This window comes from Dioszegia hungarica, assembly GCF_025882075.1.
Source record: "Dioszegia hungarica strain PDD-24b-2 chromosome Unknown MKK02contig_2, whole genome shotgun sequence".
Lineage (NCBI taxonomy): Eukaryota > Fungi > Basidiomycota > Tremellomycetes > Tremellales > Bulleribasidiaceae > Dioszegia > Dioszegia hungarica.
The window spans coordinates 395,971-411,698 of NW_026515766.1; the positions used below are offsets into that span (position 1 = coordinate 395,971).

A 15,728-nucleotide genomic window follows, 5' to 3' on the forward strand; every position below is an offset into this window, starting at 1 on the left:
TGTATGATGGTAGATAGATGGAGCATAGGTTGATGCATTGATTGGGTCACTGGCTTATATGCCGGCGATACACTGCTCAGATTCTAATAGTTCCACGTTGTTAGAGGCTTAATGTTGGCTGCGCTTCATACAATGTTCATCTAGTCGCTATGTACAGCTCTCGCTTCGTCTCTTCACGATACATGCACTACTATAGTACTAACCACGCAAGACAAAACCCTTCCCCTCTCCTCTTCAAGCCAGCTCTCCCTTACCCTGTTGAGCTTCAGCTCGATACTTCTCATATCGCGTCAGAAACCAAAGACCCACCTTAGACGGCCCTGGATTCCCTCAATACCTGCCAAGCCATTGCCCCCACTTCCACACCCCGATTTCCCCACTCTTTCTCGCTAAGCCCCTCAACTACCCGCATCCGCTCCAGCACCGCCGATGGCACAGAAGTGCGCGCGCCGGCGGGATCGTTCGGGCGCTTATAGTATGTAGTGTAACGCCATACCAGCGGATACTCGCTGAAGGACTGGTACTTTGCGAATGATGGGTGTCTCGCCGTATAGAGGAAGCGAGGACGACTGCCGCCGGAATGTCGGGACTCTTCGTCGATTGCTTGGAGGAGGACCGAGACGTGGAGGCACTCTTCCTCGCCGTGTCGATACGACCGAATCATAACGGTGGGGATGTCGGTGCGTTCGAGTCCGACGAGAGGGTCAAACGCCTGTAGGGTGTTCCCGTTGGGAACATTGCCGAGGTAGAAGATCCGAGAGAGTTTGGGGTGACGCAGAAGCCACTTGGCGAACCCACGCTGAGCAAGAGCTCTGAGGAAGAAGTCGTTGACATCAAGCTTGAAAGCCTGGGGATGATCTGGGCGGACTGTGCAGTCGAGAACAAGTGTCTCGACAGACTCGAGTCCGCGCCATTCATAGGTCTGCCATGTCAGCGCTGGAGATCGTCAAGCAAAAGAGGCGTACGGGCAAGGTCCAAAGATCGTACTCCAAGGTCAAACGCCGAACCTTTCCGCCGCAAGGCCCGGCTCCCGGCGCAGCGAGGCGCGGGATCGACCTCGTGGCTGCCCGATCTAGATTGGCCCAGCGGAGGTCAGAGAGACGATGGAGATTGTCCAGGGCATCGAGGATAGCGTCCGCCCGATCATGGTATGGTGGTTTGTAATCCAGGCTGAGCTGCTCCAGCGACGTGCTGAGTCGGAGCAGCGAGATAATGGTGTCGAGCGAGTCTGTGGCTGGCCGGTAGCCATCGCTACCCGAAAACGGATGCGCGATAGTCTCTGGGTTGGAGATGACTATCCGGAGTCGCTGGAGGAGGGTCTGCGTGGTGACGAGGCGCCGCGGTGATGACATATCGAGTGGGAGGTCGTCCGACGGTGTGGTGCGAAGATCTATGCAGACGTCGAGGGCGGTCAAAGCAGACGCTGATTTGAAGAGATCAGGGAGGAAGTTGGGGGTCTTGGCAGAGTCCGAGCCGAGCAAAAGCGTTGTGAGCTTGGCGAAGCTAGGGAGCTTTGGTGCGAGTAAGATAATGTCGAAGGTGGGGCGGAACAGGTCCGCTTTGTCGAGCCGATGTTCGGTCGACAAGACGGTGATGGACTCGATGTAGCGCCCGGAGTCTGAGAGGATCTCCCAGACCACTTCGGTGGAAAGCCCCTGAGCTGACCAGCGGATGGTCTTGATGAACTTCCCCTTCACCTCCAGCTGCCCCCAAACGCTCCAGGCCCTCGCCTCCAAGACCGCCTTATCCCTCCGAATTTGATCCTCGGCCCAGGCGGTACGAGTGTCTCGGACAGGTACAGTGAGGTCGATGTCGCGCCATATCCGGTACCGGCACGCGAGAGCGCAGATGGGGTGGGCTTTGGCGAGGTTGAGGGCAGAGCTGAGATCAAGGTGACCGGCGATGTTGATCAGGATATCTTCTTTGAGAAAGGGAATGGGTGCGGTGGAAGGAGTATCGGGCACGGCGGGAGAGCTGGGCTCAGGCTATGCGATCAGCGATCAGGAGATCTTTGTACCACGGCGAGTGCGAGGAGACATATGCCTCTCCAGGCGGGGTAAGAGGGGTCTTGTCCCAGCTCGTATGGTGTCACAAACTCACGATATCATTGACAGCTGACCCGCCGGAACCCGCCGCGAGGGAGTTCCACAAAGCCGATAGCATCGCGATGGCGTCAGCGGGATGCGCAGGCGAGGGACAAGAGATATACAGAGGAGCGAGGCGTCTGTACTGCTAGTTGTACAAATAGAAAGAACGTGTATAAAGAGAGGAGCGATATCGATTTCGACCTGATCTGGACCGCCAGCTCCGCATTCCTCGTGACCGTGCGCACAGCACATGAGAGCGCCTCGGATCGGCGAAGCCATCTAGGTCAATCCCAACATCGAGGCGCAGCAAGGATTATAGACATGATATGCACAGCTGCAGTGTCCAAAGTCCAGATATGATTCTCCTAGTGATTTTCTCGCCAACCCACCATCTCAGCGATGGAGGCATACAGGCCGCTCCGAGCCCGGCGATATCGCGGCGCCTGGTCCTGCACAATCAGCTACACTCCTTTTTTAGCGCTCCAAATGGTCAACGTGAGTGAGCCTGAAAGTACTGACCTGCTTAGACCTCCTTATTGTGCATCAGCACCTTCCACGCCTCCGCACCAACCTCCACCCCGCGTTTGTCCCACTCCTCTTCAGTCACTCCTTCCGCCCTCCTCATTTCCTGCATCACCCCGGTGGACACCATAGTGACCGGCGTGGCGGCTCGCTTGAAGTAGACGTAGTCTTGCCATGTCCGAGGCCCCTTGACGTGACCGGTGCGTGTGGCCTGACTGAGCAGACCGGACTGACTGACGAGGATGGAGATGTGGAAGCATTCCTCCCCACCATGGCGATAAGATCGGATCTTTATGGTGGGTGATTCGTCGCGCTCGAGAGAGTCGCATCTATCGAAGATCCGCAGATCTTTGGTGCGATTGTGAGTGGAGTCGAAGTAGATCCGGCCGACCTTGGGATGCCGATCGAGCCAAGTGAGGAAGGGGAGGCCAATTTGGTAGCCATCGCGCGGATCGCCTAGACAGCGGCCAGCCCATAGAGGGCATACATCCAGTTTCCAGACGTCGCGGTCCAGTATGACAAATACGCTCGTGATATTGTTAAACGCGCAGTATTCGTAACGCTAGATGGTCAGCCGGATCTCAGCGGAAGCAAGGTATGTAGAAGACTTGCCGGTAACCCCAGAGTCACATCAAAGTACTTCCAAGGCCATAATATCAAGCGCTCCACCGCTGCGTCCGTCGCGTCCGTAACGGCAGCGGGGTAGCGTTGCGGGCCGTGGTGCTGGCACCCATCCAGCTCGGTCCAGCGCAAGCCCACCAGGGACTTGAGGCCAGTGATCGCGCCGGTCACAGCGTTAACTTCCGCAAAGAGGCGAGCATTGTAATGGAGGTAGAGTTGCCGCAGATGCGGACTGTTCCGCAGGAGGGAGAGGACCGTATCGATCGGTTGTGAATCTGACGCACGAGGTTCCACCTCCGGCCCGTAGATAGTCGTCGGGAATGATGTCTGGTACGGTTCCGACAGGTAGAGTCCCAGCCGCTGGAGCTTCGTGGGACGAGTGATGAGTCGAGGAGTAGAGTATGTGAATTGGGGGGTCGGACCGGTCATGCGGGAGAGGGGAAGTAGGTCGGTGCGGATGTCCAAAGTGGAGATGTTGGGAGCTACGTCGAGAAGAGCAGGAATGAAGCCCGATAGCCTGATGGAGTCCGAGCCCATGATGACCGATGTGAGCTTGTCGAAGCGGTGCAGCTGCGGCTCAGCGTCCAGGATTGCGTCGAAAGGAGGGACGTGGCGAGGCCGCTTGACGTCTCCTGGCTCCCTGGCCCGGACTGAGACCTCGATGGATTCGACGCTATCCGCGACAGCCTCCAGAACGTCCCTTATCGCCTCCGCCCAGACCGCCTGCGACGACCATGTAACGCTCCTGACAAAGGTCCCCTTGTCTCCAGCTTGCGCTCGGATCATTGAGACCCTCTCGTTCAACCTCGCCTTGTCCGCCGCAATCTTTGCGGGCGACAGCGCCGACGCGTCATACGAGGGATAGGCGAGATTGATATCCCGCCATATGCGATACTGAGCGGCCCTCGCGCAAATGCGATTGACTCGCGCGAGGCTGAGCGCCGAAGGGAGGTCGAGTTGGTTTGCGACGGAAATAAGGATATCTTCGCTGAGGAAGGGAGTGGGTGTCCGAGGGGGGTCGTCGAGATTGAGGGAGAGGCTACTCATAGACTGTTCTGTCAGCTGGAGCTGGTCCCGGACATTGTGAATAGTGTAGTCAGGGAACGGCGAAAGCGATAGCTTACGAGGTTGGGATCGGTATCGATTTGTCCTTTGCCCTCGGGCGGTGCCTCTGCCTCCGGCCCCGCTGCCGGCGCGCTCATGAGCGGCGAGTCTTCGGTCATCTCGCCTATGCTGATCAGGCCAGCCGCAGAAGCACAGAGCAGAGGTTGAGGTACAAAAGGATGTCAAGTCGCTTGGACGCAAGGTGATTTTGGGTTGCACCGCATTCCTTACGTCCGAGCTCGCCGAGCGGAGCAGGTCACCTGGAGACTGGGGCTGTGCTCCCGGCCACACGAGGATGTTATGTACTGGGATCGGATACCAGCGGAGGCTACATCATAATATGAGTATGCACAGCTACTAAGCCTAGTATAGTTCCCGATCTAAACCCTTTGCACATGACCCAGCCTTTTCGCTCAGCGATATTGCCCGGCCCCGCCCAAATCCGCCCAATCAAAACCGCCTTGTCACGCCCTATAATATCAGCTGGGCTCTGAATTTTACGCATGTCATGTCCGAGATTGGTACAGAAGCTGAGGGAGGACTTACCATATCATCGCACCTCCCTCGAGTCCATCAACACTTTCCATGCCTCCGCTCCGACCTCCACTCCCCGCTTATCCCATTCCTCCACGCTCGCCCCTTCCACCTCCCTCTCTTCTCCAATACCTCGAGCGGGACTGCCGTGTCCGCACCCAACGGGTCAGTCGAGCAGGCGTAGTGGGTGCGCTCATGCGCGACGAGCGGTGCACCGCTCATTGCGGCTGGGTACCCGGCGGTATAGAGGATATCCACGGGTTTTGGCATTCTCGAGTCGGAGTCGGAGTCCGAGTCCGAGTCCGAGTTGGAAAGAGGATTGACCGATTGAACCATGGCCGTGATATGAAAGCATTCTTCCCCGCCGTGTCGATAAGCTCGGATTTGTATGGTCGGGGTGATGCCTCCGACGATGGAGTCCAGGTGGTTAAACACCCGTAGAGTATCGTTGGCAGAGATGGAGGCGATGTAGTAGATGCTGTGGAGCCGAGAATGGGTCTTGAGCCAGGTGGCAAAGCCAAGCTGACGTCAGGAGCTGGGGCCGCCGGACGCTGTGAGATCGCTGATGGTATCGCCAACGCAGAGGTCCCCGAGAGGATCAGGAGTGCTGTTGTCGGTCCGAGCACTGCAGTCTAGGTTGACGGTTTCGACGTTCTCCAGACCGCACCACTCGTACCTCTGGTCTGTCAGCTGGTTGTGCGCTACTCACGCGCGGAAAATTTGCCGAGCAGACATACCGGGAACTTCCACTGACCAAACCTCAGCGTCAAACGCTGAACCTGCCCGCCACCAGGCGCCATGAGTGTTTTGGGCAATCGATAAGTCTTGTTGTGCTTTGCCTCCCGTCGGCCGTAATTGCTCCGCAGCAGTCCCGCCCAGTAAAGGTCGGTGAGGTGGCCGAGGCCGTCGAGGGCGGCAAGTACCGCGTCAGCCCGATTGTGGTACGCCGGATCGAAGTCCAGGCTGAGCTGGCGAAGGTGAATGCTATGCCGTAGCAAAGAGAGGACGGTCTCGAGCGGATCGACCGCCGGATCGTATGAGGGTTCCGGGACGCGTCCCGGCGTGATCCCCTCGGAGATGGCGATCCGCATTCGACGGAGAGTTGTAGATTTGACGACCAGATTGGGAGCAGGGAAGGGACGATGTGCCGATGGCTTGGGTGACTCGTATGTCCTGAATCGACCGATAGTGATGTCCAAAGTGGAGAGGTGGGGCCATGAGTCGAGTAGGTGGGGGATGGTGTCGACCGTTTCAACCGCATTGGCGCCGAGTATGAGGGTAGTGAGGCGATCGAATGCAAAAGGGTCCCCATCGGCGACCAGGATGTCGCAGAAAGGGGCATAGTCCTCCGATAGTTCCCCCATGTTCTGCTGGGACGAGACCTCGAGCGATTCGACGTTACTCGCGGCCGCCTCTAGAACCTCCAGGATAGCATCCACTCCGACCCCGTCGCACGACCACGTGATTATTCTGATGAAGCTCCCCTTGGCTTGAAGCTGCCCACACACCCGGTCCGCCTTCTCTTTGATTCTGAGCCTCTCTCTCTGAAGCTCATCTTCCGCTTCCTTTGCGGCGCCTGGGGACTGCATCATCCCGGGTCTGCCCCGATGGATATAGGGAAGACTGAAGTCGACATCCCGCCAGATCCGACGGTTAGAGACAGCCTCGAACGCTCGACAAACTCTGGCGAAGCTGAGGGCGGAGGGGAGGTCCAAGTGTTTCGCGAGAATGAGCGTGACATCTTGGTGGTGGAAAAGGGGGTGTTCGCTTGAGGGTTTGGTAGCTGGTGTGGGCTGTATGGAGTCAGCCGAGTATCCCGACGCAAGTATCTGATCAGAGTCACGCAGGTCTCCCCCACCCAGATGTATTGGCAAGGAGAGCCAGTGCAGCTTGATAGCAGGGAGAGCTTACCGTATCGTTGATGGGGGCTTCCTTCGTCGTCTGCGCGGTACGCAGACTCCGTCTCGGTGGCATCCTCGACGTGACTGGTTGCCCTGTAGGTGATGTTTGGTGACGCCTAGTTTTTCGACCCCTCTTGGCGGATGAGAGGTGATGAGAGAGTTGGAGTGGATAGGTGAAGTCAACCGTCGCGTCGGGTTGGCGCTGACAAAACTTTCGACTCCTCATTCCTCAAGCCGATAAATGGGGGGCACGTTTACGGCTGTTCCGCCACGGTGGCGAGTGTGGCTGTGGCAAGACTGTGGCGTAAGCTTACGATCATGGGGGTCCCGCTCGGCCAGGCCCTTCGTAGATTGTCGATCCCTCTCATAATTGAGATCACTTGCTCTACAACGGCATCCTCGCCATACCCCACTGCCATCCCCCCGAGCCAAATGCACCTCTTTCCCGCCACCATCTTCCCTCGCCCCCACCCCGTCGCCCTCCCGTCCATACTCCTCGTCACTCATCGTCGCTCTTCCGCCGGAGTCTACAGCACCCTGGCTCGCCCTACACCCTGCTTCCCCCGTCAGAGCTTCGCCTCCAGTACTCTGACCGATCAGTCAAGCCGCCTAGCCCTTCGTCCACCTCGAAACCAGCTTTACTCTTCACCTCCCTGATACATCAGCTCCGTGCGATCCCTACACGTTTACGCCGCACCCCGTATATAGAATTAATTAGAAGGCTCACCTCATCATGCCCTTCTGCTAGCCATCAACACCTCCCACGCCTCATCTCCGACTTCCACTCCCCGCTTGTCCCATTCCTCCTTGCTCGCCCCTTCCACCTCCCTCATCTTCTCCAGCACATCGGGCGGGACCGCCGAGTCTGCTTCCAAAGGATCCGTCGGGAGCGCGTAGAAGGTGCGCTCGTGCGTGACCAGCGGTGAGACATCCCGGGCAGTCGGGCACCCGGCGGTATAGAGGATATCCACGGGAGTTGTCGCGTTCGGGCGGGATGGGGAATTGACCGCTTGGCCGAAAGGGCGGGATGGGGGAGGGACCGTTTTGACGAGGACGGTGATTTGGAAGCAATCTTCTCCGCCGTGACAGTAAGATCTGATCTTGATTGTAGGGGTAGTCATCGGGAGGACTGCGTCGAGGGTGTCAAAGACTTGTAGATTGTCTTTATAAGGGATGCCGACGATATAGTAGATCCGCGAGATGCGAGGGTGGAGCCGTAGCCAAGAAGCGAAACCGTAGTGATTGATCTGGAAGTTTAGGCCCCCGATGCTCGGCGCAACGTCGATAGTATCCTTCATGGATAGTTGTGGTCTTTCAGAGGGCCGAGGACAGCGTCGGCCCGGTTGCGCCAGTGTAGCGCATTGTCTTCAATATACCCCAAGCTGAGATGGGAGAGATGCGGACTTGGACGCAGCAGGGAGATGACCGTCTCGAGAGGGTCCACGAGTGGGTTGTAGGATGGTTCGACCAACGTCTGCCCAAAGGATAGGCGCTCACGCGCCTCTTCGATGATGAGCCGCAGTCGGCGGAGATTGGTTTCCTTGGCGAGACGTTCCGGGGACGGAGGAGCCGCGCCGGAATACATGGGAGGGAGTTTGATGGTGAGGTCAAGAGTGGTAAGCTGAGGGCAGGCAGCCAGGAGGGAAGGGATACCGTCGACCGATCAGATAGCGTTCTTGCTGACGACGAGGACGGTGAGATTGGCGAATGTGGGAAGCCCCGGCCCAGCGAGTATGATGTCGGAGAAGGAGGACAGGCTACTGTCAATTCTGGTAGCGGCGAATGAGTGGAGTGGACGTCGAAGTGGCGGGGGCAGCGATCCAATGGGGCTTGGTATGAAACCACGATCGATTGGACATTCTCCGCCACCGCCTGTAGCAATTCCCTGACTACCGCCTCCTTGACCCCATCTCACGACCACTGTATCGTCCTCACCATATTCCCTCTCGCCCCGAGTTGCGCACACAACCCTGCCGCCGCCTTGTCCAAAATCGCCCTATACTTCCGGCGGGTCTCCTCCGCGTCCGCGGAGGGTTCCCGTTCCGCCTGAGGGGTGCTGAGGTTGTATTGACCCAAAGGAAGAAAGGGAAGGGTCAGGTCGACGTCTCGCCAGATCCGAGGACGGGCGGCAGCTTCAGAGGAGCGACAAGCGCGGACAAAGCTGAGCGCGGAGGGGAGCTCGGCATGATCCGCAATATTTCGTAGGACGTCTCCGTTGAGGAAGAGCGTAGGCTTTTGGGAAGAGCTGGTCTGCGATATGGGCTGGATATAATCAGCCGATTGCCTCGACCCGAACATCTCGAAGCGCCGCAGTTGAGTTCATGTTACCATGTAGGGTTTGAGGATTAAGGTATCTTACCGTATCATTGCTGAGAGCTTTACTCCCCGCCGGCACTTGCTTCCGCCTTGACTTCCGAGCCATCCTTGGTGAGACTGATCCCCTTCTAGTAGCCAAGCTATAAGAATTATTTGCCTGCCCCTTCTCACCGGATGCGAGGTGGACTAGAAGTTGCAGTAAGGAGTGAACGTCGGCTATCCTTAGCCTAGCCTCGGCCTAGCCGGTAACTAAGGTTCAGCTCCTCATTCCTCGAGAGTGTATCATACATGGGAGGTCCAATTACAGCTGGTGCCGACCTTACGGCTGGACCCTGGGGCAGAACAATGAGTGAGGGTCCCTCTCGCGAGAGACAGTATGATTTATATGGCTTCAGATCAACGTGTTCCAGCTCCAAGTTGTGGGCAGGCCCCTCAGCTTTGTGTTCATGAAATGAAATTCCCTCCTCCGGTCTGCGACCAAAGTAGTCCTGTGGTATCGCTCCTGTGGTATCGCTCCGGCCGGTACGATCAACCGTGATTTTCATTCCTCTACAACGTTTTGACCCTCCCCGGACCGCCCCAGCCACCCACCTCGACAAGCAGATCGACTCCGCCTATGACCCGTCCTCCTCCGCCTGTGACCCGTCCTCCTCCTCTGGCATTGAGCTCTTCTCTCGCCCATCTACCTCCCCCTGCGCCCTGTGCCCCAGATACCTCACCTTCCACTTCCCGCGCCTACCCTCCTGCATCGCCAGCCTGCCATCCCCTCACAGCTTCGCCTTTCCCCCGGCGAGTCAATCCTGCTTCTTGGCCTTCAAAACCTCCTCAATCCCTTTGAGCACCTTGTCCACATCTCCCCTCTCCTTATCCGTGACAGTCACGCCCATATGCCCAATCCTAAAGTATTCCGACGCGATCGCTTTGTGCAGACCTGCAGCCACCACAATGTCTTTCCTGTACTATCAGCTCCTGTCCATGCCATACCACGGTGCACTAGGCGTAGCTCACTCGGCAAGCTTAGGCAAGATATCAGCCGCCGCAATCCCCTTGGGATACTTGGCCGCCGTCATCCCATTCGCAGCGTGATCTCTTGACGTGGGGACGAATCCGAAACCCAGATCAGTGAGCTTGTCCTTGACCTGCTTGGAGACGGCCTTGTGCTGCGCGAACCGCTCTTCGAGGGAGGGAGACTGGGTCGTGATAGACTTGAGAGAGGCGTGGAGGGCGTACACGAGCTGTACGGGGGCTACTCTGTCAGCCCAATATCCCAAATTGATGGGCGTGGACTAGCTTACGAGTCGCAAAGTACATTGGCCGACCCTCCTCATAAGCCTTCATGACCGGCAACCACTTGTTCCAGCTGATATAATAGCTCGGTACCGGTGTCTTGCGCGCTGCGAGCGTCTCAACTGCGCGCCTGGAAATGACGCAGACGGACAGACCAGGGGGCGTGCCCAATCCCTTCTGCGTGGCGGAGATGACCATGTCGAGGCCCCAGTCGTCGAACCGGATCTCCTCGGACGCGACGGCGCAGACGGCATCGAGGACGATGAGCGTCGAGGGGGAGTGTTTCTTGACGAGGGAGGAGATGTGGGCGGCGGGGGAGAGGACGCCGGTAGATGTGTCGACTGGGAGATTAGCGAGATGCGGAAGGCAGGAGCAGGGTCAGGGGACGTACCGTGGGTGATGGTAATCATCTTGGGCTGAGACTTGAGCGACTCGATAATCTGCTCGTCTGTGGGAACGCCGCCGACGGGGCATTTGACCTGGGTGACCTTGGCGCCGTACACCCCGAGACACTCGGCGAAGGAGTCGCCAAAGTAGCCAGTGTTGAGAACGACCTGAATGTCAGCTTGGCTTTCACCAATCTCTAAGTTCAGAGTGTTGAACAGCTCACAGCCTCATCCCCCTGCTCGAGCAAGTTGGCGGCCGCAGCGTCCCACCCCATCGTCCCGCTGCCACTAATCAACACGCTCTGATTCCCCTCCTTCTCGGCATACAGCACCTTCTTGAGCATCCTCAGACAGTCACCAAAGACCGGGATGAACGCCGGGGAGACGTGCGATGTCCCCGGTGTCGCATTGGCAAGCAGTACGGGGTCGGCGAACTCGATAGGACCCGGGATACTTTCATGTCAGCAGGATACACGGGCAAGGTGGAGGTGGGAGGTGGACCCACACGAGGAGCTTGTGCGGCGCCTGCTTGAAGTCCTGGTTGGACATTTTGGTAGTAGATATGGATCTGTAGGTGGTAGGTATAGAGCGACGGGCGAGGCGTATAGCTGTACGTGTGATAGACATGCGATATGCACAGAAGAGAGACCGGTGTCCGGATCACAGCTGCTGCTGCCAGTTGATCAGTTGCCGGCTCGAGCCGGATCTGCCCGGATCTTATCCGGTCCCTCCCTTTTCAACGGAGATTTGTCCGGATGTCCATATCCATTTCCGGCCGGTAATTCCCTTTTCCGGTTCGGGCAGTTACGTCACACGCATTCATCACAGCCAGAGACACTCGGCCGCCTTGCTCGGCGCTGTGCAGCAACTTCTATCTTCAGCTTCTATCTATATCTAGACCTATCACTACGCATAGAGCGGCCGCGTGTGGCTCGTTCAGGTCTCACATCCATCACAGCTCCTCGACTGCCCGGAAAAATCGCTCAAGGCGACCCAGTAACCCCTCAGAAGGACTGGCTACGAGGTCGGACGACGTCAACTCTGCCTCCGGCTCACTTCTTGGCGTACCGGAAGCGCTGCTCTTGACGCTGCCCATCATCTCAAGAGTGCAACGATGACTACCACCATGTCGACCTCGGCGGGCCCGCCAATGCTCGAACTCCCAGTCATGTCGGACAAGTCGTTCATGCACACCGAGAAGCATGAGCCCGAGGCGAACGGTATTGGCTCTACGCACGGTCCCCTCTCTGAGAAGCCGCCTCCATCCACCATGCCCACCACTACCACCACGGCCGCGCCGTCCTCTCCTCGGTCCCCTACCGCTCCATCAGCCTATCCTCAGCCTCACGCATGCCCTTCCAAACCCTCACTTCCTGCTCCCGCATCTAATCGCCTGCTCACCACCCACCTCCTCGCCCACCCAGACCACACCGCTAAGAAGGCCATCCATACCCAGTTCCCCAATCCCAATCCTATCATCCGCCTCGCGCGCCGTTTCAAGGTCAAGCACAGCGTCATCAAGGGCATGACGGATCATGAGTGGAAGCGGTATGAGAAGATGGCGCCGGAGTTGAAGCGGAAGGCGGGATGGAAGCGGGCTGGTGCGCCGGCGGAAGAGGAGGGTGTGGAAGTGTCGGAGTTATTCTGGAAGGTGAGCTCGGCGGTACTGCTCAGTGTCCTAGACGCTGACAGACTAGATGTACCTCTCGCTCATGCCCACGGTGGAGCGGGATCCGCTATCCGGTCTCGTCCCGCCAGACCTCCTCGGAAGCACGACCACTATGCCCTTGACAGTGATCTCCCTCATTCCCGACATCATGCAGCACTACCACGACGTCATCATCCGGGCGAGGGACGAGGTCTTCCTCGCGACCAATTACTGGCAGTAAGCTTGCATGGGCTCTCCGTCTTCACAAGCTCGGCGGCTTAAGCTGACACTCAGACCCTCCAACTCCGTCACCACCATAACCGGCTCCCTCCTCGAACTCTCCGCGCTCGTCGTCAAGGAGAACCGCAAGAAGATCGTCGTCAAGATCATGTATGATCGTGGGAGTCTGGAGCAGATCTGGAACTCGCACGCTCCCGTGGCGAAGGAGGCGTGGAAGCCGCTGGATTTGCCTGGACCAGATGAGATCCCGGGTCTGGAGCTGGAGGTCATCGTGAGCTGCGCACCCCTATTGTTAGTAGCTGCAGCTGACTTATAGAACTTCCATCGGGTATTATTGGGGACTTTCCACGCCAAGTTTCTGATTGTGGACCGAAAAGTCGCTCTCATCAACAGTAACAATATCCAGGGTGAGCTGCACATGAAGCGCCCGCGACTACGTATATGGACACAGCTGATATGCAGACCGCCCTAACCTTGAGCTCATGTCGCACCTGGAAGGACCTGTCGTCGACTCATTCTACGAAATCGCCCTTCACTCATGGTACAACCGTCTCTCCCCTCCTCTACCCTGCATGTCCACCCCCTACACCCCACCCCCAGGCGGCTACCTCTTCTCACACGACAACCCCTTCTTTGACGATATCGAGGTGCTCAAAGCCGCCAAGGCTGCTCGTCTCCTCCTCCGAAAACAAACACAGGATACCGATGCCGAGACCGCCGCGCTCCTGCGTGAGAATGCGGGTGCACCCGGCGATAGGCTGAGAGATGCGGTGAAAAGAGTTGTGGATCATCAGAGGCAGAGTCTGGCGGAGTGGAGGCCGGGGGAGAGGTTTGATGAGGCCATGCATGATCTAAGGGAGATGCGGGAGAGGTTCACGGGAGGGATGGGGCAGGGGTCGAGGAGTCGGCCGGGGAGTAGGGGGCCGAGTCGGCGTGGAAGTGCGAATGAGGGGATGTTTAGGTCGTTGCGTGAGCTTTCAGAATCGTCCTGTGCTGCGGGCAATGGGGATGAAAGCTAATAAAACAGTCAAGGGCGGAGATAAACCCGACCAGAGCCCGTTACCTGCCGTAGACCCCTCAGAGGCCCCCTCGTCCCCTACCATCGCCGAAACACCTATCAAAAAGTCCCACCTCCCCCACCCCGACGACATGACGGGACACATCACACCCACCGGGTCGGTCGAGCTCTCCGGCCCCAGACGAGGGCATACGACGAGCCACGTCGCTTTTGCGCCTGTGTTCGACGATGAGCCCTCGGATGCACCTCGGCGGAGTATGGACAGCAACGTCAAGTCTCAAAGGGGGATGTTGACTATTCCGCCATCGGGAGGGGCGGTCCTCTCGCCATCGCCAATAGCTACGGGCGTGGAGGGTCTGCCTCCTTCCCCTGCTTCGGCACTGTCGTCTAGAGCGTATCCCCAGCCGGGCCAGCCGGGCCATTCCGGAGCTGGTACTGCGACGAATGCGAATGGGGAGGTCTTACCGCCGAGCGCGATGTACCCGGGCGAAGCACAGGAGGTGGATCGGACGACGATACGGGATGGAGAAGGCGTGATTGGGCAGCAACAGGTGTTGGTGGGTACGGATAGCACGCCAGAGGGAATGGGGAGTAAGCGGCTGTATAAGATGAGCAAGATGTTTAGTGAGTACTGGAACTTTCTGGGCACGTGTGGGCGTGTAGGAAGCGGGAGATGAGTCTGCTGGAAGGAGGGGCGGAGGGGATGCGGGCCGGGCCGGGCAAAAGGGCTAAGGAGACAGAGAGATTCAGAGAGAATGGGGCTGATTTGTCAGATGCCGCCGGTGTACTTTCCGAAGCATGGGCAACCGTCGAAGATTCCGACGACCTCGACACGTTCCAGCCGCATGTCGTGCACAAGCCGCACAAGCCTGTTCCGGTCGCTATGGCATGTCGAAAACCACACGGATGTGAGTTTGCCTATTCCTTGTCATGGCCTCTGGCCTGAGTAGTCCACACAATGTCGGACATCGGCAGAGCGAAAAGGAATGAAAGCTGATAACCCCAGTCCCGGGACATCATGATATTCGGAATCCGCAGAACGCGGCGTGGTTGGCCGGGTTCAGGTATGCCAAGCACAAGGTGTTCATGTGAGTTTGACTTCAGTCTATCACTTTCTCCTTCACGGTGCACCCACCTCATTCCCTCCGATCGTCTTGCTCCGATGGACTTCTGCTAACCCTCTCAGCCAAACCCCCACCCTCAACGCCCGCCCCATCGTCCGCGCCGTCAAACAAGCATGCCGACGCGGCGTCTCCGTCTCCCTCCTCCTCGACCTAGGCTTCAACGACAAGGGCGAGTCCATCCCCTTCCAAGGCGGAACCAACGAGGAAGTCGTCGTACGTCTCTACAAGGCTCTGCGTGCGGAAAAGAAGGAGCAATATCTCAAGGTGTATTGGTATACCGGCAAAGACCAGGTCCGGCCGCTTAATGCGGTCAAGAAGCAGCGGAACTGCCATATCAAGTTTGCGGCGTATGATGACGAGGTGCTCATTATTGGGAATGGGAATCAGGATAGTCAGAGCTGGTTCCATTCGCAGGAGATTAATATTATGGTGGATTCCAAGGTGAGCTTTAGATTTTATCTTTGGGATCAGGTGGACCGGGGAGATGATGATGGGTGATGGGTGATGGGTGATGGGTGATGGGTGATGTCGGACGGTGTACGGAGGACGTTGACACAGATGGGAAAAGGCAAAGTGCTGACGGAGGCAGCAAATCATACAAGAAATGATGGATACGCTACTCACCAACCAAAATACAATCCAGTACGGTCTGGTCGATACCGATGGGATATGGCGGGACAAGGAGGGCAAGACGCTGCAGGATTATGGGGCGACGGAGGGAAGGAGGTTCAAGGGTCTGAGTGGGTTTATACAGTTCGCCAAAACCATTTGAGGACGGCCGACGGAATTCAGCCAGGGGGTTGAGGGGGAGGGCGGACGGGGCTGCGCGGGACGGAGCGGGGGAATGCTATGTCGGGGCGGGAGGGGTGAGAGATTACAGAGAGGAGGGAGGCCCGTGGACAATACTTCTCCGCCGTCTTCCAAAGTTGGTTCCTTGTAT

General features: G+C 57.8%; 4 protein-coding genes across 4 annotated transcripts; 1 reads left to right on the forward strand and 3 right to left on the reverse strand.

Annotated features, from left to right (window-relative positions):
* Positions 1 to 310: 310 nt before the first annotated feature.
* MKK02DRAFT_29322 (uncharacterized protein) lies at positions 311 to 7,276 on the reverse strand (the record flags this gene model as incomplete). Its single annotated transcript, XM_053087789.1, has 14 exons — positions 311 to 922; positions 966 to 1,985; positions 2,101 to 2,229; positions 2,477 to 2,536; positions 2,659 to 3,171; positions 3,240 to 4,280; positions 4,355 to 4,458; positions 4,508 to 4,662; positions 4,721 to 4,805; positions 5,027 to 5,390; positions 5,448 to 5,546; positions 5,606 to 6,697; positions 6,780 to 6,862; positions 7,084 to 7,276. 14 exons carry the CDS (start codon positions 7,274 to 7,276, stop codon positions 311 to 313), a joined length of 5,550 nt encoding a protein of 1,849 aa, XP_052948993.1.
* Positions 7,277 to 7,500: 224 nt separating this feature from the next.
* On the reverse strand, positions 7,501 to 9,067 carry MKK02DRAFT_29323 (uncharacterized protein; the record flags this gene model as incomplete). Its single annotated transcript, XM_053087790.1, has 4 exons — positions 7,501 to 8,061; positions 8,100 to 8,390; positions 8,454 to 8,689; positions 8,734 to 9,067. 4 exons carry the CDS (start codon positions 9,065 to 9,067, stop codon positions 7,501 to 7,503), a joined length of 1,422 nt encoding a protein of 473 aa, XP_052948994.1.
* An 812-nt stretch (positions 9,068 to 9,879) lies between these two features.
* Positions 9,880 to 11,307, reverse strand: MKK02DRAFT_18772 (putative alanine-glyoxylate transaminase; the record flags this gene model as incomplete). The annotated part of the gene is made up of 6 exons (XM_053086007.1): positions 9,880 to 10,039; positions 10,094 to 10,331; positions 10,381 to 10,713; positions 10,764 to 10,926; positions 10,983 to 11,211; positions 11,264 to 11,307. 6 exons carry the CDS (start codon positions 11,305 to 11,307, stop codon positions 9,880 to 9,882), a joined length of 1,167 nt encoding a protein of 388 aa, XP_052948995.1.
* A 577-nt stretch (positions 11,308 to 11,884) lies between these two features.
* On the forward strand, positions 11,885 to 15,560 carry MKK02DRAFT_39512 (uncharacterized protein; the record flags this gene model as incomplete). The annotated part of the gene is made up of 10 exons (XM_053090631.1): positions 11,885 to 12,409; positions 12,456 to 12,643; positions 12,701 to 12,917; positions 12,963 to 13,053; positions 13,109 to 13,615; positions 13,674 to 14,288; positions 14,438 to 14,572; positions 14,671 to 14,752; positions 14,851 to 15,229; positions 15,378 to 15,560. 10 exons carry the CDS (start codon positions 11,885 to 11,887, stop codon positions 15,558 to 15,560), a joined length of 2,922 nt encoding a protein of 973 aa, XP_052948996.1.
* Positions 15,561 to 15,728: the final 168 nt, after the last annotated feature.